The sequence below is a fragment of the Limanda limanda genome, chromosome 10 (genome assembly GCF_963576545.1).
Source record: "Limanda limanda chromosome 10, fLimLim1.1, whole genome shotgun sequence".
In the NCBI taxonomy this organism is placed as follows: domain Eukaryota; kingdom Metazoa; phylum Chordata; class Actinopteri; order Pleuronectiformes; family Pleuronectidae; genus Limanda; species Limanda limanda.
Window position 1 is genome coordinate 16,147,861 of NC_083645.1, and position 22,520 is coordinate 16,170,380.

Consider the following 22,520-nt stretch of genomic DNA (forward strand, 5'->3'; position numbering starts at 1 on the left):
GGGTGGTGTGCAAATCAGGCTCAATATTCGACTCCGTTGGTCTATAGTGACACCGTGAGTACAGAGGAAATATTACAGTTTAATAAAAGTGATTTCAACTTTTTAAATCATATCGTGTGGTCTTAAAGTTCGACAAAAGGTTTATTTCATTAGGTAAAGACGAAGGTATTCAGTCACTTAAAAATGTTTTCCGTATTGAAGAAAAGTGAAATACTTGTTCACTAAATATCTTGACAAAATATTGTGTTTCCTATCGAAGTGCTTCAGCAGTAGCAGTTAATATATAGTGACACCAGTTACAAAACATTCCCTGAATGTGAGATAATGTTTGACCAAATAAAGTGTCCTTTAGGGTTTAAAGCTGAAAAGATCCAATGCGCTTAGAAACTGGCCTCAAATTCACTACATTTTCCTCCTCTCTCTTAAACACGTTATTGTCATTTTGACTGGGAACATGCAAAACTCTGCCTCCAGTTTCATCCCAAAATAATTTACATGATAAAACACAATCTAAGCAACGGCACAGCTTGCGTAAACACAGCAGAGAAGAACTGCAGTATGTATTTCATATTGCACGGGTGGAGAAAAATATTTTTTTGACTTTAATTTCGGTTTGAAATTGAAGACATAAGAGGATGCACCACTACGGGCGTGAAGATCAACGTGAAATACTTTTGTTATGGATTCATGAAATGTTTCACAGCAAACCGCTGCATTAACAACAAACGGCTTACACCCACTTCAATGCTATTTCCCTGTTGTTTTTATATTATATTTTTTCATTTAAACTGCATTAAACAACACTTATGTTAATTGTGATATAATACCCAGGTGGGTCAAGAAAAGGTATTGGAGCATTAAAGAGTGACGCAAGATGATTGACAGGTGGATATATAGAAGAAATGGGTGGTAGCTCCAGAGTATTCACATCAGTAACATCAGAAGTTCAGCACCATGGACAGAGACAACGCACAAGTTGCATCTACTCAAGAGACAAAATAGTGATTGAACAGAAAATCTCGTATTGGGGAAATAGGTACAAAAAAGAAAAGCCCATCAAAAGTTATGGAAGTAAAACTCCTGAACAACAGCTATACAATGAATCTGAGAAGAAAACCAAAAAACTAATGTATATTTCTGTCATTTCAGAACGAATTAAAACGATGAAAAATTAATTCTATTGATTTTTTAGACAAATTGTGTCGTGCCTAACATTGTTTCAATTGTTCAGTTTATAGATAGAGAAAGAAACACAACTTTAAAGATCAGATAGAAGTCAAAAGATGGATTAGGACTGTCCCTACCTCAGGAGAAGAATCACAGTCTCCAAACGCATCTGCAAAGTCAGAAGGACTTTTCCTCAGAGTCTGGTCAGCAGGCAGTGTGTTGTCATTGTAAGACGTCACGAACTTAAAGTCACTGGTTCGAGAACCTGTTGTCAGGTAGGCATCATAATTGTAGGTGCTGCGTAAAGTTCCTGTTCCATCAACATCTGCGTAATTAGGAGGGAGATAAGCACTTGGGATGGCCACAGCTCCGTCAAACAACATTCTGGGCTTTCTCCTGCGACAAAACCTCACACCCAGGATGATGATGATGAAGGTCAGGAAAAAGGTGGAGACAGAGACCAGCGCGATGATCAGGTAAGAGGTCAGTTTTGAATTATTCTCATCATAAGAAATGTCCTTCAGCTCTGGCACCTCAGCCAAGTTATCAGAAATAAGTAAATACATTGAACAGGTGGCAGACAGAGAGGGCTGTCCGTTATCTTTCACTGCCACAATAAGGTTCTGTTTCATGCTGTCAGATTCAGAAATGTCCCGCTGTGTCCTGATCTCTCCGCTGTGGACACCAATAGTGAAAAGTCCCGGATCAGTGGATTTGACTATCTGATAGGACAGCCAGGCGTTCTGTCCGGAGTCCGCGTCCACCGCGATCACTTTGGACACCAGAGAGCCTCCGTGTGCAGCTTTGGGGACCAGCTCGGTCATGAAGGAGTTGCCCTCCGGGGCGGGGTACAGTATCTGAGGAGAGTTGTCGTTCACATCCGATACGAAGACGCTGACGGTCACGTTGCTGCTGAGCGGAGGAGAACCGTTGTCCCTGGCCATCACGTGGATTTTAAAGCTCCTGAACTGTTCATAATCAAACGACCTCACAGCGTGGATCACCCCCGTGTCTCCGTTAACTGATAGATAGGAGGACACCGAGGCACCGTTCACCTCACCAGGTAACAGAGAATAAACCACTGTGCCGTTTTGTCTCCAGTCGGGGTCTCGAGCAGTAACGGAACATAACGTGGAGCCAGGTTTGTTATTTTCAGTCACATATGCGCTGTAGGATTGTTCCTCAAACACAGGTGGGTTGTCGTTGATGTCAGCTACAGATAACTGAACAGTTTTAGAGGAGGACAGAGGTGGAGAGCCCTCGTCAGTGGCAGTGATTGTAATGTTGTAATCTGACACTAGTTCACGGTCCAATTGTCCTGTGGTCACCAGAGAATAATAGTTTTTAATCGATGGAACTAACTTAAAAGGGGCATTTTGCTGAATGGAGCAGCGAACCTGTCTGTTATTCTCAGAATCTCTGTCCTGCACGTTCACGATGCCCACCTCTGTACCAGGTGACGCATTCTCAGGTATGTGGTTAGTCAGTGACTTTAAATAAATAACTGGAGCATTGTCATTCACATCAGCAACATCTATCATGACTTTTGCGTACGAGGTCAATCCCAAACCATCTTTTGCAGTAACACGCAGTTCAAATGATGACACCATTTCAAAGTCGACCGCGGTCGTCAATTTGACATCACCCGTCTTATGATCTATAGTAAAAACTGATTTCACATCCTCCGATATGTGTCCAAAATCGTATGTAACATCTCCATTTAGACCTTCGTCTGCATCAGTTGCACTCACCGTCAGCACGACAGTGCCAAGTGGAGAGTTTTCAGGCAGACTGGCTTTGTAAACGGCCTGACTGAACACTGGCACGTTATCATTAGCATCCAGTACAGTAATGTGAATGACCACAGTACCTGACATTTGAGGAGAGCCGCCATCAAGAGCTGTGAGAAGTAGATTGATTTCTTTCAAATTTTCACGGTCAAGCTCTTTGCTAAGTACAAGTTCGACAGAATGTGTTCCAACCCCCAGAATAAAATTATCATTAATTTGCAGGTCGTACCTCTGAACTGAATATTTACCTATATCCGCATCGTGTGCTTCTTCTATTGGAAAACGAGCCCCTTTCGCCGCGGATTCACTAATATCTATTTGAATTAAATCTTTATTAAATTTTGGCGAGTTATCATTTATATCCTGAATATGTAGATTAATTCGATGCAATTCTAACGGATTCTCCAACATGAGCTCTTGTTTTAAGGCGCAGGATGCTTTGTCTCCACACAGGCCTTCTCGGTCTATTCGCTCGGCAACGGTCAGATCCCCGTTACGAAGGTTTATCTCACAATAACGTCTGTCGCTTCCATCCGTATCAATCCGAGCCTTTCGAGCAGATAGTGTACTTCTTTCAAGACCCAAATCTTTCGCGATATTTCCGATGAGGGATCCACGTCTCATCTCCTCGGGAAAAGAATAGCTCACATCTCCATTTGCGAAATGCAAAGAAAGGAGCTGCAAAACAAGGGCACAGCTCCGTAATGTAAATCCAGCGATAGCCATCGTGTCGCTGATCTCTGACTCAGTAAATGTTTCCTATTAGGTGGGCAGGAACACAACCAAAAAGTAAGGAATAAATCCGTTTTCTCGACAAAGAAAAATCAAGTCTCTTCCTGTTTCGACGATCGACTGCAACAGCATAAACCACACTACTGCTCGCGAGGAGCTGGTGGATAATGACACACACACAATTTCACAGCTGGTGTACAGCGACATCGTGAGTCTCCTCTACAAACTGAATAAGGTCCACTTGCAGGAAGTCTGTGCAAGTGGACAACTGAATTCTCAGTAAAAACTCAATAAAACAGATTTTATGAAGAGCAAATTAGTATAAACAAAAACTTCTATAGGAAAATAACTAGTGACATATAAGGAAGATTACGCATTATGAGCACATCTACAACACGATTATTTGATGAGGACACCGCATACGGAAAATACTGCTAACATATTACAATCACTCATATTTAATACTCACACTTCAAACGGCATATTCCCCTCAAACTTAAATATATACATGATGATTTAGAACCAAAACAAACATCCCTGACAAGTGTTCAGCTATAAAGATGGATAAGGAAAGTCACAAACTTGACAAAATCCAGCTAAGAAACTACACAGCTGTTGTCAAATGCATCTAATGTCCGCTGCATCGCTTGGTCAGCAATGTTTTAAAGAATGTCCGGAGAAAATCAGGTAGGGAATTCCAGAACAACTGCTACGTTCATAATTCTAAAGACAAATTGCAAAAATAGAGCCAACTTATAACCACGTCAGGGAACTATTTTATTTCATATTTTAAGAAGCGATTATTCCAAAATTAGTACCACATTACAAGTCAAAATTCGGATTTCTAATTAAGAATGTGAATCAGTTATGCATTGCCCTTACCTCAGGAGAAGAATCACAGTCTCCAAAAGCCTCAGCAAAGTCAGAAGGACTTTTCCTCAGAGTCTGGTCAGCAGGCAGAGTGTTTTCATTGTAAGATGTCACGAATTTAAAGTCACTGGTTCTGGAACCTGTTGTCAGGTAGGCGTCATAATTGTAAGTGCTGCGTAAAGTTCCTGTGCCGTCAACTTCCGCGTAATTAGGAGGGAGATAAGCGCTGGGGATGGCCACAGCTCCGTCAAACAACATTCTGGGCTTTCTCCTGCGACAAAACCTCACACCCAGGATGATGATGATGAAGGTCAGGAAAAAGGTTGAGACAGATACCAGGGCTATGATCAGGTAGGAGGTCAGTTTTGAATTCTTCTCATCATAAGAAATATCCTTTAGCTCTGGCACCTCAGCCAAGTTATCAGAAATAAGTAAATACATGGAACAGGTGGCAGACAGAGAGGGCTGTCCATTATCTTTCACAGCCACAATAAGGTTCTGTTTCATGCTGTCAGATTCAGAAATGTCCCGCTGTGTCCTGATCTCTCCACTGTGGACACCAATAGTGAAAAGTCCCGGATCAGTGGATTTGACTATTTGATATGACAACCAGGCGTTCTGTCCGGAGTCCGCGTCCACCGCGATCACTTTGGACACCAGAGAGCCTCCGTGTGCAGCTTTGGGGACCAGCTCGGTCATGAAGGAGTTGCCCTCCGGGGCGGGGTACAGTATCTGAGGAGAGTTGTCGTTCACATCCGATACGAAGACGCTGACGGTCACGTTGCTGCTGAGGGGAGGAGAACCGTTGTCTCTGGCCATCACGTGGACTTTAAAGCTCCTGAACTGTTCATAATCAAACGACCTCACAGCGTGGATCACCCCCGTGTCTCCGTTAACTGATAGACAGGAGGACACCGAGGCACCGTTCACCTCACCAGGTAACAGAGAATAAACCACTGTTCCGTTTTGTCTCCAGTCGGGGTCTCGAGCAGTAACGGAACATAAAGTGGAGCCAGGTTTGTTATTTTCAGTCACATATGCGCTGTAAGACTGTTCCTCAAACACAGGTGGGTTGTCGTTGATGTCCGCTACAGATAACTGAATAGTTTTAGAGGAGGACAGAGGTGGAGAGCCCTCGTCAGTGGCAGTGATTGTAATGTTATAATCTGACACTAGTTCACGGTCCAGTTGTCCTGTGGTCACCAGAGAATAATAGTTTTTAATCGAAGGAACTAACTTAAAAGGGACATTTTGCTGAATGGAGCAGCGGACCTGTCTGTTGTTCTCAGAGTCTCTGTCGTGCACGTTAATGATGCCCACCTCTGAACCCGGTGACACGTTCTCAGGTATGGGGTTAGTCAGTGACTTTAAACTGATAGCAGGTGGGTTATCATTGACATCCGTTATGTCTATAATAACTGTACAATATGACGTAAGACCTGGACCGTCTTTCGCTCTTATCCGTAGTTCAATAGACGTCTCAGTCTCATAATCAATGGACCCGGTGACTCGTATTTCACCAGTCTTCTGGTCAAGTGAGAATAGCGTGGCATGGTCTTCAGACACATGATCAAAACTGTACGTAATGTCACCATTTGCTCCTGCGTCTGCATCAGTTGCGCTCACTGCAATAACTACTGTATCTAACGGTGCGTTTTCAGGCACACTGGCTTCATATACGGCCTGATTAAACACTGGTGCGTTATCATTAGCATCGAGCACAGTGATGTGAATGATTGCAGTGCCCGATCTCCTCGGAGAACCACCATCTACAGCCGTCAACACCAATTTCAGATCGTTCTCTTGTTCTCGGTCTAATTCTTTAACTAAAACCAGCTCAGAGTGTTTCCGTCCACTACCGTCTGTATCCACATTAATAGTGAAATGTTCATTATTTTGTAAATTGTATTGCTGCACCGTATTTGAACCGATATCTGCATCATGGGCTTCAGTGAGTAAGAATCGTGCTCCTTTATCAGCTGATTCTGTTATTTCAAATGAAATCAACTCCTCACTAAAGTGTGGGGCGTTGTCGTTTATATCTTGCACATGAACACTGATACGATGAAGCTCTAAAGGGTTTTCCAGTACAAGCTCCTCTTTTAAAAGGCAAGTCGCCTTCTTACCACAAAGACCCTCCCTGTCGATCCTGTCCGTCACAATCAAATCTCCGCTGCTCAGATTAATATCACAATACTGCTTGCCACTCCTGTCGGTGTCCATGCGAGCTTTACGCGAGGAAAGTGCAGCAGTCCCGAGGCCGAGATCCTTTGCTATATTTCCAATCACAGACCCGCGTTTCATCTCCTCTGCGACAGAGTAGCTCACGTCTCCGTACGCGAAATGCAGGCTGATGAAAAGGAGAACAACACCATAACGATCCATAGAAAACCGTCTGTTCACGGGTTTTCCCGTCCTCGACCAGGTGTTCATTCTTTCCTGGGCAATTCCTTCAAAGTGGTCAAAGACAGGATATATTCCTCGTGAATAATTGTCCGAATATCACGACAATGTAAGCCCTTTGTATCGTCCTTCACACACATGCGCACTGTACCACAAGGCGGTTTGCAATAGTGGAAGAGAATGGATGAAGCAAATGGCACGTCCTTCCATGGTTGGTGCACAGTGACACCTAGAGTTAAATTTAGTTATAGCACTGCAATCTCTACAAGTAGACAATTTCACTTTGTGTATCAAGGCATAAAAAACTGTTGTTCAATCTATTATAAATCTAAATTATGATAATGACACTGTCCTATATATTGTTACAATGTCGGAGCAGCGGTTGTAATTGTGTCTTCTGCTGTGTGTGAACACCCCATATCTGTAGGTCCCAGTGATATTTTAGCACCGATTACTTTTCTGCATTGCACTTTTCACAAACTGTCCTTAATACAAATAACGGTAATAATGTATAACCTTAAGAGACACTGCACTTTTGTATTCATTGGTACACATATGTGGTTTGCCCCGAAATATTTGATTTAATTACTTTAATAGTAATTTGAGATTAGCCCTAATAATATACGTGATAGTCACGTGGGTTTATGTTTCAAATGCATTATAGAGAGATCAGTAATTGACAGCAGCATTCAGGTGGAACGGTTGGAAAGGGAGCAGTTGCACCCCGTACTGTCTCTTTGGGGTAACTTCCGCCGACATGCCAGATGCAGTCTGGGTAACGAACTGAATGATTCGTGTCATTATATGGGCGGTGACTACGTTCGCCTGTATAGGTGTTTATTTTACCTGCGCGTCGTCTTGCAGGCGGGTCGCTATAGTATAGTGTTTACTTTACACAGTTTGTATTTCAGCACCGAACCACACGCACTCTGTAAATTAAGTCATGTATTGTTATTGTGCCTTATAAAGACCAGTTATAAGCTAATGTTCAACGGGTCTATATTGAAAATGTTTGTATTTCATTCTGAGTGAAAACTGTGTTGAGATTAAGTGTGCATGTCCAGAATTCATTTCTGATGTCACTACAGTTAAGTATCACTGTAACCTGCACTATGTGATTATAGGAGCCCTGTTCACTTATACATGAGTGATAATGTGTTTTAAGATGTGTGAAGTAAAGAGACATAAGATGTACACCAGGAGGATAATTGAATGTATGTTGTATGCACTTTAAAATGCAGTTATCAACTGAAACACCGACACTCAGAGAAATGTTTGTATTTCAAATTGTGTTGAATTTGAATAAGATGCAGTCTGGATGACAAACTGAATGCTTTTTGTCATTATTGCTGCTGCATTCATGCTGTATTCTACAGATATACCTTGTTGCTTTGGTACAAATCCTGGGACCCGTAACACATACATTTTCCATTACAACATATTTGGAAGATGGTATAATGTGCATAGAGATTCTACGAGTATATGCAACAGAGCCTTGTACTGTAAACCAGAATCAAACAAAGGGAGGTCAAATACCAAGACACACAATGCACAGCATTCAGTGTGTAACAACCAACTGCTACCTATATTTTCATAGAGACCAACATGACTCCTCTCTGCATCACTGAGGGGGACAACAGGTGAGAGAACTGGTTAAATAACAACAATAACAAAGCAAATGTGCAATGGAAATATTGCAATAAAATGTTTGGATATTCAATATATGCTTGAATTCAGGATGAGTTGATTTGGAAAATAAGACTTCTGAAAATCATGTGATTGTAAAGCCCATGACAAACAAGAAAATCAAATACTCCAAGTCATTCCGTTGTGTATTAACTTCAAATTGGAAATAGGCTGCAGATAGTTTATTTGAACATGTTCAATAAACCGACTTAACAATCTTAAACAGCAAAATTCACTGTACATAATCACACTCAATATTGGCCTGTTTCTCAGAAAATATATGAAAAAGTTAAATATTTTCTCCTAAAAAAGGAAAAAAACCCTCAAGTTCAATTTTATAATCAAACTATTTACAGAGGTTCTAGTAGGGAGGAAGAACCACAAATGACAACACTTGTATTTTAGGGGACAACTTGTATGACTTCTTGCTCTGTGTAAATTATGTTGATGAGCTCAGGACCCTTACCATGAACTAAATCAGACTAGGGCCTCCTCAATCTACATGTTTATATACTTAAGGCAAGACAGACGAACAAATGCGCTGTCGTTATAGTTGCAATCCACAATGGATTGTGTGCAGCAATATATTCTATAATAAAAGTGTTGGAATTATCACTGAACATCATTGACCCACTGTATTTCAACAAGAGAAAACTTTGTATACATGCTCGTTTTGTTTAACTTTCCCTCAAAGGCAGTATAAACACATGCATCCATTGTTAGACAGAAACTGTCAAGTAAAATCCCATCACTGCAAGAAGCTTAAGAGACTTATTCGTTCAATATAATTGTAGTTTAACAATATTTGCCGGCAAAGATGTGGCTTCAGTCATTCTTAGAATAAACAATTCAAAAAACTTTACACAAGGTCTGCAACCAGTATTTCAGTCATCACTCACTGATGAAAAAATTATTTAAATAAAAAACTAATACCAAAATATATCTTTAAAAGGTTTCCCGTTAAAAATGTTGCGATGTTATAAGTATTTTGGATATTTCAAGACCCCTGCGACACCTTGCAAAACGTATTTTAACCAATGAAATGAGAATACTTCCGCGGTAACTATGGCCATGGTTATGCAGATGGGCCAAAATAAACTATATTTTTGGAAAGTTCATTGTAGATCCACAAATCCACTCATTTAGCAGTGCAAATAAGTGCAAGAACATGTACGCTCCCAACATTTGTATAAACAATTGTGAATCAAAAGATCTACATAACGTTTTCCTCATTGTTTTGGAAGTATAATTACCAACATCACATTACTGGAGCAGCCAGGCACAACAAAACAAAAACAATAAATATAATGCCACAAATGTCCTTGTCCTCTTAACAAAACTTCCAATGACCCTCTAGACATTAAAGGGGATGTATAAAATCCTGTGTGGTAATCACATTAAAAATATATAGCAGCCTTCTCCAGTGTGTCAAATACATAATGTCACTAAATGTCTCTACAACCTGTGGTCACCATATTAATAATAAGTGCTGTGTAAGGTTCCCAAAACACAATCCTTCTGCAAAAAGGTTGAAATGAGAAAATGGATTAATCATTTAAATAAAAGCACATTTCAAGATGGAAGCCTGTTACTTATTGGGACGTTTGATGGTTTCTTCATATTTTTGACCAGAAGAAAGCCGTAAAAGAAAACATTAACTGCATTTTGACAAGTAAAATGATTCCTACCTCTGGAGAATCATCGACACCTTCAAACATATCTGCAAAGTCAGAAGGACTTTTCCTCAGAGTCTGGTCAGCAGGCAGTGTGTTGTCATTGTAAGACGTCACGAACTTAAAGTCACTGGTTCTGGAACCTGTTGTCAGGTAGGCGTCATAATTGTAAGTGCTGCGTAAAGTTCCTGTGCCGTCAACATCCGCATAATCAGGAGGGAGATAAGCACTGGGGATGGCGACAGCTCCGTCAAACAACATTCTGGGCTTTCTCCTGCGACAAAACCTCACACCCATGATGATGATGATGAAGGTCAGGAAAAAGGTGGAGACAGAGACCAGCGCTATGATCAGGTAAGAGGTCAGTTTTGAATTCTTCTCATCATAAGAAATGTCCTTCAGCTCTGGCACCTCAGCCAAGTTATCAGAAATAAGTAAATACATGGAACAGGTGGCAGACAGAGAGGGCTGTCCGTTATCTTTCACCGCCACAATAAGGTTCTGTTTCATGCTGTCAGATTCAGAAATGTCCCGCTGTGTCCTGATCTCTCCGCTGTGGATACCAATTGTGAAAAGTCCCGGATCAGTGGATTTGACTATCTGATAGGACAGCCAGGCATTCTGTCCGGAGTCCGCGTCCACTGCGATCACTTTGGACACCAGAGAGCCTCCGTGTGCAGCTTTGGGGACCAGCTCGGTCATGAAGGAGTTGCCCTCCGGGGCGGGGTACAGTATCTGAGGAGAGTTGTCGTTTACATCCGATATGAAGACGCTGACGGTCACGTTGCTGCTGAGCGGAGGAGAACCGTTGTCTCTGGCCATCACGTGGACTTTAAAGCTCCTGAACTGTTCATAATCAAACGACCTCACAGCGTGGATCACCCCCGTGTCTCCGTTAACTGATAGATAGGAGGACACCAAGGCACCGTTCACCTCACCAGGTAACAGAGAATAAACCACTGTGCCGTTTTGTCTCCAGTCGGGGTCTCGAGCAGTAACGGTACATAAAGCGGAGCCAGGTTTGTTATTTTCAGTCACATATGCGCTGTAGGACTGTTCCTCAAACACAGGTGGGTTGTCGTTGATGTCAGCTACAGATAACTGAACAGTTTTAGACGAGGACAGAGGTGGAGAGCCCTCGTCAGTGGCAGTGATTGTAATGTTGTAATCTGACACTAGCTCACGGTCCAGTTGTCCTGTCGTCACCAGAGAATAATAGTTTTTAATCGAAGGAACTAACTTAAAAGGGACATTTTGTTGAATGGAGCAGCGAACCTGTCTGTTACTCTCAGAGTCTCTGTCTTGCACGTTAATGATGCCCACCTCTGTACCACGTGGGGTGTCTTCTGGTATGGGATTGGTCAGTGACTTAATGAATGTAAAAGGGGCGTTGTCATTTACATCCGTGATGTCAATTATTAATGAACAAGAGGAAACTAATCCAGGACCATCTTTAGCTGTAATCTGCATTTCATAGGCAGACAACTCCTCATAATCTATTGGCCCAGTTACTGTTATTTCACCAGTTGTCTGATCGAGGGAAAAAACGTTATTACCCTCATCAGAAATGTGATCAAATTCATAAGTCACGTCTCCATTCACTCCCTCATCTGCATCAGTCGCGCTCACTGTGACCACCACAGTATATAAAGGCGAGTTTTCAGGTAGACTGGCTTTATAGACGGCCTGGCTAAACACTGGGGCGTTATCATTAGCATCCATTACAGTGACGTGCACGACCGCAGTGCCTGATCTCTGAGGAGAGCCTCCGTCTGTTGCCACAAGCACAATCGTTAGCTCTTGCTGTTGTTCTCTATCCAGCTCCTTCTCTAAAACCAACTCACTATATTTTCCACCTCCGCCTTTTGTTACAACATTTAATCTGAAGTTTTCATTTGCCTCGATACTATAGCCCTGGACGCCGTTTTGACCTACATCTGCATCATGGGCCTCATCTAAACGATAGCGACTTCCTTTATCAGCGGATTCTCTAATTTCATATTTGATTGTGTTCTTTTTAAACTGTGGTGAATTGTCGTTGATATCTTGGACGTGAATATTAATGCGGTGCAGTTCTAAAGGATTCTCTAAAACAAGCTCCTGCTTCAAAAGGCAAGATGCCTTTTTGCCACAAAGCCCCTCTCTGTCGATTCTATCAGCAACAATGATTTCTCCCGTGCTCAGATTAATGTCACAATACCGTTTGCTGTTCCCGTCTGCATCAATGCGAGCCTTTCGAGAAGACAGTTTCTCCACCTCAAGTCCTATGTCTTTCGCTAAATTTCCAACAACTGAGCCGCGTTTCATCTCCTCCGGGAACGAATAAGCCACATCTCCACGGACGCTACGCAGGAGGAAAGGAAGAAATACTCCCAAGAAGGAAGCATGGGCGATAACTGAAAATCCTTTGTGTCCCATTTTCCTGGAAGACCAATGCTACAACCCCCACAAAGAAGACTTGGAACATAAAAAAAGAACCAGGCAATGGTAATCCTCTTCAGACAATATGTACAGCCCGACAATCAATGGTGCGAATTCGCTGTTTTCAACGACGGATAATCTATCATGGGGTGGAAATGTGCAAGCACGTACGGTAATAACGTCAAGCACCCAAAAGTAAAGCTGGTAGACAGCGACACTTCGAGCAAAGTGTGTGTATTACATAATATTTAAATAAATGAGTATTCTAGAAATAAAAGAAAAATCTAGAAAAAGGAAAAGGGGAAAAATAAATTAAGTCCAGGCTGCAGTCAGAATCAATCATATATAGTCCAATAAAATATAAATTAGGATTGATTAGATTATTATTCTACTGAACAAAGCCGAGAGAAGGTTATTTGCTACTTAACAATGCCTTTAATGCAGAACAGTGATCTTTAAGGCTGGTTGATTTCAGCACCATGGATAGATCCCACAGCAACTATAATGGCACCATTGAACAGGGCCAGAGTTTATCTGGACTCTCAGAAGATGTTTCCCAAACAAAAAACTAAAGTAACAACATGATAAAGTAAAACTGAAAATCTGAACACATTAATCCATATATTTAATTGAAAAAACTGCTTCTTTGAGAAAAACTAGTGGTCTAAAGTAACTACTTGAAATAATGCGATGGGCTATATAACATTTAACATTTTGGATTGTTGCATGAAAAACAAATTTGATTGCAGACCCTAAATTATTTGATTACCTTAACCTATTCCATCTACTCAAGGAAAGTGTTTAAGAAAAATGCTGTGAGTCTTCCGGAGAAAGAAATGTTTCCCATTGCGCCTCATTTGATAGATGCTGTGCCCTTGTCCCTCGGACTTGATCATGTGATTACTATGCAGTTGTCATAAATTGATTTTCATTTAATGGCCAAGTTGGGTGAAATTCCAGGAAAACAGTGTGTAGCCTTCACGATAAGAAAATAGGTACAATATTCAAAACATTTCAAATGGTAGACATAGTGAAGATCTTTGGAACAACATGTCCAATAAAATAGTGAGATTTTCCTTCTATTCACATTAAACTATATAATTTAATGGTTATGTTTAAGTTGCGTTAATTTTTGTCTTAAGTTAGTAGGGTGAACAGCCTAATTAAATATTTTGATAGCAAACGAATGAAGGTGAATGAAAAAGCAAAGGCACCGACCCCTAAGCATCTTGGAACACTTCAACAAATGTTTATCAAAACATTTAAATCACCGGAGCAGCCAAGCACATCACAACAATGAGAAAAAAGATATAGTCACAAATATATAGCCCTTGTCATTATAACAATAGTATCAATGACCATCCAGAAAAAATCCTGCATGGTTCAACACATCGAAAATAGACAAAGTGGAGGTGAACACCAATCACAAAATTTAAATATAAAGTAGCCTACATCACTTAGAACTCTGCCTACAAGCTTCAACAAAGTGAGTAGGATTCAGAGTCTGGTCAGCAGTGAGTGTGTTGTCCATTGTAACATACGTAACGTGAAGCAATGTTTCTACAACTTGTGGTCAGGTAGTCACCATATTAATACTAACTACTGTGTAAAGTTATCATGCCATGATCCGTCTGTGGTTGAAATCACAAATAGAATGATCATTTGAACAAAAGCATATCTCAACATGGAAGCCTGTTACATTTTGGGAGGATTGATGGTTACTTCAATTGTTAGGACTTTGAACATCTGTCATCATGTAAACGTAAGCAATATGTTTGACCAGAAGACAGCAGTAAAAGAAAACTTTAAACGTGTTATAATAGGTAACATGATTCCTACCTCTGGAGAATCATCAACACCTTCAAACATATCTATGAAGTCAGAAGGACTTTTCCTCAGAGTCTGCATCAATTATGCATTGCCCTTACCTCAGGAGAAGAATCACAGTCTCCAAAAGCATCAGCAAAGTCAGAAGGACTTTTCCTCAGAGTCTGGTCAGCAGGCAGTGTGTTGTCGTTGTAAGATGTCACGAACTTAAAGTCACTTGTTCTGGAACCTGTTGTCAGGTAGGCGTCATAATTGTAAGTGCTGCGTAAAGTTCCTGTGCCGTCAACATCTGCGTAATTAGGAGGGAGATAAGCACTGGGGATGGCGACAGCTCCGTCAAACAACATTCTGGGCTTTCTCCTGCGACAAAACCTCACACCCAGGATGATGATGATGAAGGTCAGGAAAAAGGTGGAGACAGAGACCAGCGCTATGATCAGGTAGGAGGTCAGTTTTGAATTCTTCTCATCATAAGAGATGTCCTTCAGCTCTGGCACCTCAGCCAAGTTATCGGAAATAAGTAAATACATGGAACAGGTGGCAGACAGAGAGGGCTGTCCGTTATCTTTCACCGCCACAATAATGTTCTGTTTCATGCTGTCAGACTCAGAAATGTCCCGCTGTGTCCTGATCTCTCCGCTGTGGACTCCAATAGTGAAAAGTCCCGGATCAGTGGATTTGACTATCTGATAGGACAGCCAGGCGTTCTGTCCGGAGTCCGCGTCCACTGCGATCACTTTGGACACCAGAGAGCCTCCGTGTGCAGCTTTGGGGACCAGCTCGGTCATGAAGGAGTTGCCCTCCGGGGCGGGGTACAGTATCTGAGGAGAGTTGTCGTTCACATCCGATATGAAGACGCTGACGGTCACGTTGCTGTTAAGCGGAGGAGAACCGTTGTCTCTGGCCATCACGTGGACTTTAAAGCTCCTGAACTGTTCATAATCAAACGACCTCACAGCGTGGAGCACCCCCGTGTCTCCGTTAACTGATAGATAGGAAGACACCAAGGCACCGTTCACCTCACCAGGTAACAGAGAATAAACCACTGTTCCGTTTTGTCTCCAGTCGGGGTCTCGAGCAGTAACGGAACATAACGTGGAGCCAGGTTTGTTATTTTCAGTCACATATGCGCTGTAGGACTGTTCCTCAAACACAGGTGGGTTGTCGTTGATGTCAGCGACAGATAACTGAACAGTTTTAGAGGAGGACAGAGGTGGAGAGCCCTCGTCAGTGGCAGTGATTGTAATGTTGTAATCTGACACTAGTTCACGGTCCAGTTGTCCTGTGGTCACCAGAGAATAATAGTTTTTAATCGAAGGAACTAACTTAAAAGGGACATTTTGCTGAATGGAGCAGCGAACCTGTCCGCTTGTCTCCGAGTCTCTGTCCTGGACGTTGATGATGCCCACCTCTGTACCAGGTGACACGTTCTCGGGCATGGGATTGGTCAATGATTTTAGATAGACAACTGGGGCGTTATCATTTACATCAATAATATCAATCATGACTTTGGAGTCAGATGAAAGTCCATAACCATCTTTGGCATCAATCCGCATTTCATATTTAGAATTACTCTCGAAATCAAGTGGTCCTATGACTTTTATCTCTCCACTTTTACTGTTTAGTGAAAAAACCTTTTTAGCTCTTTCTGAAATCCGACTAAATTCATATGTCACCTCCCCGTTGATTCCCTCATCTGCATCACTGGCACTGACTGCGACAACAACAGTATCAACGGCAGCGTTTTCAAGTAGACTGGCTTTGTAAACAGCCCGTTCAAATACCGGTGCGTTATCATTAGCATCTAACACAGTAACATGTATATTAGCAGTTCCTGATCTTTGTGGGACGCCACCGTCAACTGCAATCAGCATGAAATTTAAATCGTGCTCCTTTTCACGGTCAAGCTCTTTGTCTAATACCAACTCGACGCTCTGAGATCCATCGCTGTCGTCTCGAACAGATAAAACAAAATGTTCATTCTTTTGTAAACTGTATTGTTTAACTGTATTTTGTCCGATGTCTGCGTCGTGTGCTTCGTTGACCCGATATCGAGCTCCTTTGTCAGCAGATTCTCTGATTTCCAACTTAATTGTTTCCTTTGGAAAAACGGGTGTATTATCATTTACATCCTGGATGAGAAGTGAAATGCGGTGCAGCTCCAGAGGACTCTCTAAGACCAATTCGAATTTCAGCAAACACGAAACCTTCTCCCCACACAGCTCCTCTCTGTCAATCTTTCCCCTGATGACAAAATCTCCCGTTTTTAAATCAATGTTACAGTAGTGCTGGTGGTTTTCCTCCGTGTCAATACGGGCTTTACGTGTGAATAATCTCCCTGCCTCCAGGCCGAGGTCCTTTGCGATATTTCCAACAATGGATCCGGGCCTCATCTCCTCCGGAACGGAGTAGCTGAGGTCTGCCGTGGTGAGGCTGACACAAAGAGCAAACCCGAAGACAAAACCAAGCAGCGATTTCCTTTTGAGTTCCATTATTTGTTCCAGAGCGCAGTTACAGACACAAAAATCTATGATTGCCTGATTACATTACAAGGGTATGGTAAAAAGCAAGACACGTCGTTCCCACAGCAGCAGCTATCGTGTAAATGCTTGGAATACTCCTTTTGTCGTGGGTGGAGAAATGCACTTCCTATGCGCTAGTGAGCAGCGACGCCCTGAGTTTATTTGCAATATTACAAATATATAAGCACCAGGTAAAATGTATGTTCCGCAGTTGCTGCAAAGCTCAGTAATGGTGCTATTTAAATTCCAAGTGAAATTAATCATTTTAAATGGTATATTTTATTGGGGGTATATAGAGACAACACAATGCATTACCATGGACCGCTTTTGAAAGGCAAGGGCTTGACCCAATGTTGTCATATTTAACATATCCGTCCTTAAAGTATTGATGACAAACTGATCAACGAAAATTCAAAAACATACTAATTTTTAAGTTCCATTTCTAGTGTTAAGGAATGAATGACATGTTATTGAATGTGACGAAGTCAAAAGCATTTTTTTCAATTACAACTATCATGAGACCCATGAAATATTTTTGATCTTTTCACAATGACTTTATCTAGAATGGGATGGTGTTTTTCGTAACAGGTGAATCAGACATATGCTGTATAAGCAATAGATACATGTTAGTATAAAGTCAAAGGGCATACTGCACGTGATGTTAAGCTAATGTCTTGAAAAGCTCAATCATCTGCATACTCGTGGAAGAAACGGTTCAAATTTCAATCAGTTAAGTAAGTTGCCCAAGCACAGATGATTAGTGAACGTGTATTTTAACAAGTGCTTTATCTGAATGAAAGCTTTGGTTTATATCATCAGATTGAAAGAAAAAGCCATAACCAAAACTAAATTATATATATGGGAATATACTGTAGTCAGAGAAGTACAGTAAACATGAATTTGAATATACAGTATGCGGATAAAAGGACGACTACCGTTTTGGTATAAAATATTCACGGTTTGTTGATAAACAAATGTACTTGGGTTTAGGAAGTTACACTGCCATGTGAATATTTAAATATAAGAAATTAAAAAAGTAAAGCTCATACTTTCACTGGAAAGTAATTAAGTACTCTCTTGTGCCAGAAAAAAAGCTTCGGTAAAAATTGGCCTATATGCTTCAGCCAAACCGTAAGGAGCTACACAATCTCAACATTTTCATACAAGGTTGCTTATCAACTTTAAATGTTACATTGAAAATGTACACGGCCTACCTCTGGAGAATCATCTGGTGTTCCAAACACATCAGCAAAGTCAGAAGGACTTTTCCTCAGAGTCTGGTCAGCAGGCAGTGTGTTGTCATTGTAAGATGTCACGAATTTAAAGTCACTGGTTCGAGAACCTGTTGTCAGGTAGGCGTCATAATTGTAAGTGCTGCGTAAAGTTCCTGTGCCGTCAACATCCGCGTAATTAGGAGGGAGATAAGCACTGGGGATGGCGACAGCTCCGTCAAACAACATTCTGGGCTTTCTCCTGCGACAAAACCTCACACCCAGGATGATGATGATGAAGGTCAGGAAAAAGGTGGAGACAGAGACCAGCGCCATGATCAGGTAAGAGGTCAGTTTTGAATTCTTCTCATCAAAAGAAATGTCCTTCAGCTCTGGCACCTCAGCCAAGTTATCAGAAATAAGTAAATACATGGAGCAGGTGGCAGACAGAGAGGGCTGTCCGTTATCTTTCACCGCCACAATAAGGTTCTGTTTCATGCTGTCCGATTCAGAAATGTCCCGCTGTGTCCTGATCTCTCCGCTGTGGACACCAATAGTGAAAAGTCCCGGATCAGTGGATTTTACTATATGATAGGACAGCCAGGCGTTCTGTCCGGAGTCCGCGTCCACCGCGATCACTTTGGACACCAGAGAGCCTCCGTGTGCAGCTTTGGGGACCAGCTCGGTCATGAAGGAGTTGCCCTCCGGGGCGGGGTACAGTATCTGAGGAGAGTTGTCGTTCACATCCGATATGAAGACGCTGACGGTCACGTTGCTGCTGAGCGGAGGAGAACCGTTGTCTCTGGCCATCACGTGGACTTTAAAGCTCCTAAATTGTTCATAATCAAACGACCTCACAGCGTGGATCACCCCCGTGTCTCCGTTAACTGATAGATAGGAGGACACCGAGGCACCGTTCACCTCACCAGGTAACAGAGAATAAACCACTGTTCCGTTTTGTCTCCAGTCGGGGTCTCGAGCAGTAACGGAACATAAAGTGGAGCCAGGTTTGTTATTTTCAGTCACAAATGCGCTGTAGGACTGTTCCTCAAACACAGGTGGGTTGTCGTTGATGTCAGCGACAGATAACTGAACAGTTTTAGAGGAGGACAGAGGTGGAGAGCCCTCGTCAGTGGCAGTGATTGTAATGTTGTAATCTGACACTAGTTCACGGTCCAGTTGTCCTGTGGTCACCAGAGAATAATAGTTTTTAATCGAAGGAACTAACTTAAAAGGGACATTTTGCTGAATGGAGCAGCGAACCTGTCTGTTATTCTCAGAGTCTCTGTCCTGCACGTTAATGATGCCCACCTCTGTTCCACGTGGGGTGTCTTCTGGTATGGGATTGGTCAGTGACTTAATGAACGTAAAAGGGGCGTTGTCATTTACATCCGTGATGTCAATTATTAATGAACAAGAGGATACTAATCCCAGACCATCTTTAGCTGTAATTTGCATTTCATAGGCAGACAACTCCTCATAATCTATTGGCCCAGTTACTGTTATTTCACCAGTTGTCTGATCGAGGGAAAATACGTTATTACCCTCATCAGAAATGTGATCAAATTCATAAGTCACGTCTCCATTCACTCCCTCATCTGCATCAGTCGCGCTCACTGTGGCCACCACAGTATCTAACGGCGAGTTTTCAGGTAGACTGGCTTTATAGACGGCCTGGCTAAACACTGGGGCGTTATCATTAGCATCCAGCACAGTGACGTGCACGACTGCAGTGCCTGATCTCTGAGGAGAGCCTCCGTCTGTTGCCACAAGCACAATCGTTAGCTCCTGTTGTTGTTCTCTATCCAGCTCCTTCTCTAAAACCAACTCACTGTATTTTCCACCTCCGCCTTTTGTTACAACATTTAATCTGAAGTTTTCATTTGCCTCGATACTATAGCCCTGGACGGCGTTTTGACCGACATCAGCATCATGGGCCTCATCTAAACGATAGCGACTTCCTCTAACAGCCGATTCCCTAATTTCATATTTGATTGTGTTCTTTTTAAACTGTGGTGAATTGTCGTTGATATCTTGAACGTGAATATTAATGCGTTGCAGTTCTAAAGGATTCTCTAAAACAAGCTCCTGCTTCAAAAGGCAAGAAGCCTTTTTGCCACAAAGCCCCTCTCTGTCGATTCTATCAGCAACAATGATTTCTCCCGTGCTCAGATTAATGTCACAATACCGTTTGCTGTTCCCGTCTGCATCAATGCGAGCCTTTCGAGAAGACAGTTTCCCCACCTCAAGTCCTATGTCTTTCGCTAAATTTCCAACAACTGAGCCGCGTTTTATCTCCTCCGGGAACGAATAAGCCACATCTCCACGGACGCTACGCAGGAGGAAAGGAAGAAATACTCCCAAGAAGGTAGCATGGGCGATAACTGAAAATCCTTTGTGTCCCATTTTCCTGGAAGACCAATGCTGCAATCCCCACAAAGAAGACTTGGAACATAAAAAAAGAACCAGGCAATGGTAATCCTCTTCAGACAATATGTACAGCCCGACAATCAATGGTGCGAATTCGTTGTTTTCAACGACGGATAATCTATCATGGGGTGGAAATGTGCAAGCACGTACAGTAATAACGTCAAGCACCCATAAGTAAAGCTGGTAGACAGCGACACTTTGAGCAAAGTGTGTGTATTACATAATATTTAAATAAATGAGTATTCTCGAAATAAAAGAAAAATTTAGTAAAAGGAAAAAGGGAAAAAGAAACAAAGTCCAGGCTGCAGTCAAAATGAATCATATAGAGCCTGATAAAATATAAATTAGGATTTATGTGATTATTATTCTACTGAACAAAGCCGAGAGAAGGTTAGTTACTACTTAACAATGCCTTTATTGCAGAACAGTGATCTTTAAAGCTGGTTGATTTCAGCACCATGGATAGATCCCACAGTAAATATAATGGCATCATTGAGCAGGGCCGGAGTTTATCTGGATTCTCAGCAGATGTTTCCCCAACAGAAAAACTAAAGTAACAAGTTAGTAAAGTACAACTGAAAATCTGAACGGGATAATCCATATATGTAATTAAAAAAAAATGCTTCTTTGAGAAATACTAGTGGTCTAAACTGACTACTTTAAATAATGCAATGGGCTATATAACATTTCACACTATGATTGTTGCATGAAAAACAAATTAGATTGCAGACTCTAAATAATTTGATTGACTTAGCATTTTACCATTACTCAAGGAAAGTGTTTAAGGAAAATGCTGTGAGTCTTCAGGAGAAAGAAAAGTTTACCATTGCGCCTCATTTGAAAGATGCTGTGCCCCTGTCCATCGGACTTGTTCATGTGATACAGAGCAGTCGTCAGAGATGGATTTTCATTAAATGGCCCAGTTAAGTGAAATTGCAGGAAAAAGGTGTGTAGCCTTCACGATAAGAAAATAGGTTCAAAAGTCGAGACATATCAAATGGTAGACATAGTGAAGATCTTTGGAACAACATGTCCAGTAACAGAGTGAGGTTTTCCTTCTATTCACATTAAACTAAATAATTTAATGGTTATGTTTGAGTTGCGTTCATTTTTGTGTTAAGTTAGTAGGGTGAACAGCCTAATTAATTATTTTTATAACTAACAAATGAAGGTGAATGAAAAAGCAAAGGCATCAACCTCTAGGCATCTTGGAACACTTCAACAAATGTTTATCAAAACATCTAAATCACCAGAGTAGCCAAGCAAAACACAACAATGAGAAAAAATATGTAGCCGCAAAAATATATAGCCCTTGTCATTATAACAATAGTATAAATGACCATCGAGATAAGATCCTGTGTGGATCACCCCATTAAAAATAGACAAAGTGGAGGTGGACGCCAATCACAAATTTGAATTATAGAGTAGCATACACCACTTAGAACTCTGCATATATATGCTTCAACAAAGTGAGTAGGGCTCAGAGTCTGGTCAGCAGTTAGTGCATGGTCAATTGTAACATACGTAACGTGATGCAATGTTACTACAACTTGTGGTCAGGTAGGAACCATACAAATACTAAGTCATGTGTACAGTTACCAAAACATCATCCTTCTGTGGTTGAAATCACAAATGGAACGATCATTTAAACAAAAGCACATCTCAACATTGAGGCCTGTTACATATTGGGTGGATTGATGGTTACTTCAATTGTTAGGACTTTGAACATCTGCCATCATGTAAACACAAGAAATATGTTTGACCAGAAGACAGCAGTAAAATAAAACT

At 41.6% G+C, this 22,520-nt stretch overlaps 4 protein-coding genes across 4 annotated transcripts in view; all 4 read right to left on the reverse strand.

Annotated features, from left to right (window-relative positions):
- The window catches only part of LOC133012097 (protocadherin gamma-A11-like), a 250,455-nt gene extending 229,747 nt beyond the window's left edge, over positions 1-20,708 (reverse strand). Inside the window, exon 1 of the mRNA XM_061080068.1 lies at positions 18,306-20,708. Coding sequence (XP_060936051.1) covers positions 18,306-20,708 — 2,403 coding nt within the window. The remainder of the gene's footprint in view (positions 1-18,305) is intronic.
- LOC133012188 (protocadherin beta-16-like) lies at positions 21-6,992 on the reverse strand. Its single transcript, XM_061080168.1, has 4 exons — positions 4,572-6,992; positions 1,739-2,390; positions 1,305-1,492; positions 21-41 (listed from the first exon to the last, which is right to left on the reverse strand). Exons 1-4 carry the CDS (start codon positions 6,990-6,992, stop codon positions 21-23), a joined length of 3,282 nt encoding a protein of 1,093 aa, XP_060936151.1.
- On the reverse strand, positions 10,265-12,739 carry LOC133012189 (protocadherin beta-15-like). Its single transcript, XM_061080169.1, has one exon. It carries the CDS (start codon positions 12,737-12,739, stop codon positions 10,265-10,267), a length of 2,475 nt encoding a protein of 824 aa, XP_060936152.1.
- On the reverse strand, positions 14,650-17,061 carry LOC133012190 (protocadherin beta-15-like). Its single transcript, XM_061080171.1, has one exon. It carries the CDS (start codon positions 17,059-17,061, stop codon positions 14,650-14,652), a length of 2,412 nt encoding a protein of 803 aa, XP_060936154.1.
- Positions 20,709-22,520: the final 1,812 nt, after the last annotated feature.

Excerpts from the sequence above, each read along its gene's own strand:
- LOC133012188 (XM_061080168.1), bottom strand. The coding sequence starts at position 6,992 with ATGAACACCTGGTCGAGGACGGGAAAACCCGTGAACAGACGGTTTTCT. Across the intron at positions 1,493-1,738 it reads GCCCTCTCTGTCTGCCACCT|ATGTTGATGGAACAGGAACT; the intron begins GTTCAATGTATT and ends CTAATTACGCAG. Across the intron at positions 42-1,304 it reads ACTGTGATTCTTCTCCTGAG|ACCAACGGAGTCGAATATTG; the intron begins GTAGGGACAGTC and ends GTGTCACTATAG.
- LOC133012189 (XM_061080169.1), bottom strand. The coding sequence starts at position 12,739 with ATGGGACACAAAGGATTTTCAGTTATCGCCCATGCTTCCTTCTTGGGA.
- LOC133012190 (XM_061080171.1), bottom strand. The coding sequence starts at position 17,061 with ATGGAACTCAAAAGGAAATCGCTGCTTGGTTTTGTCTTCGGGTTTGCT.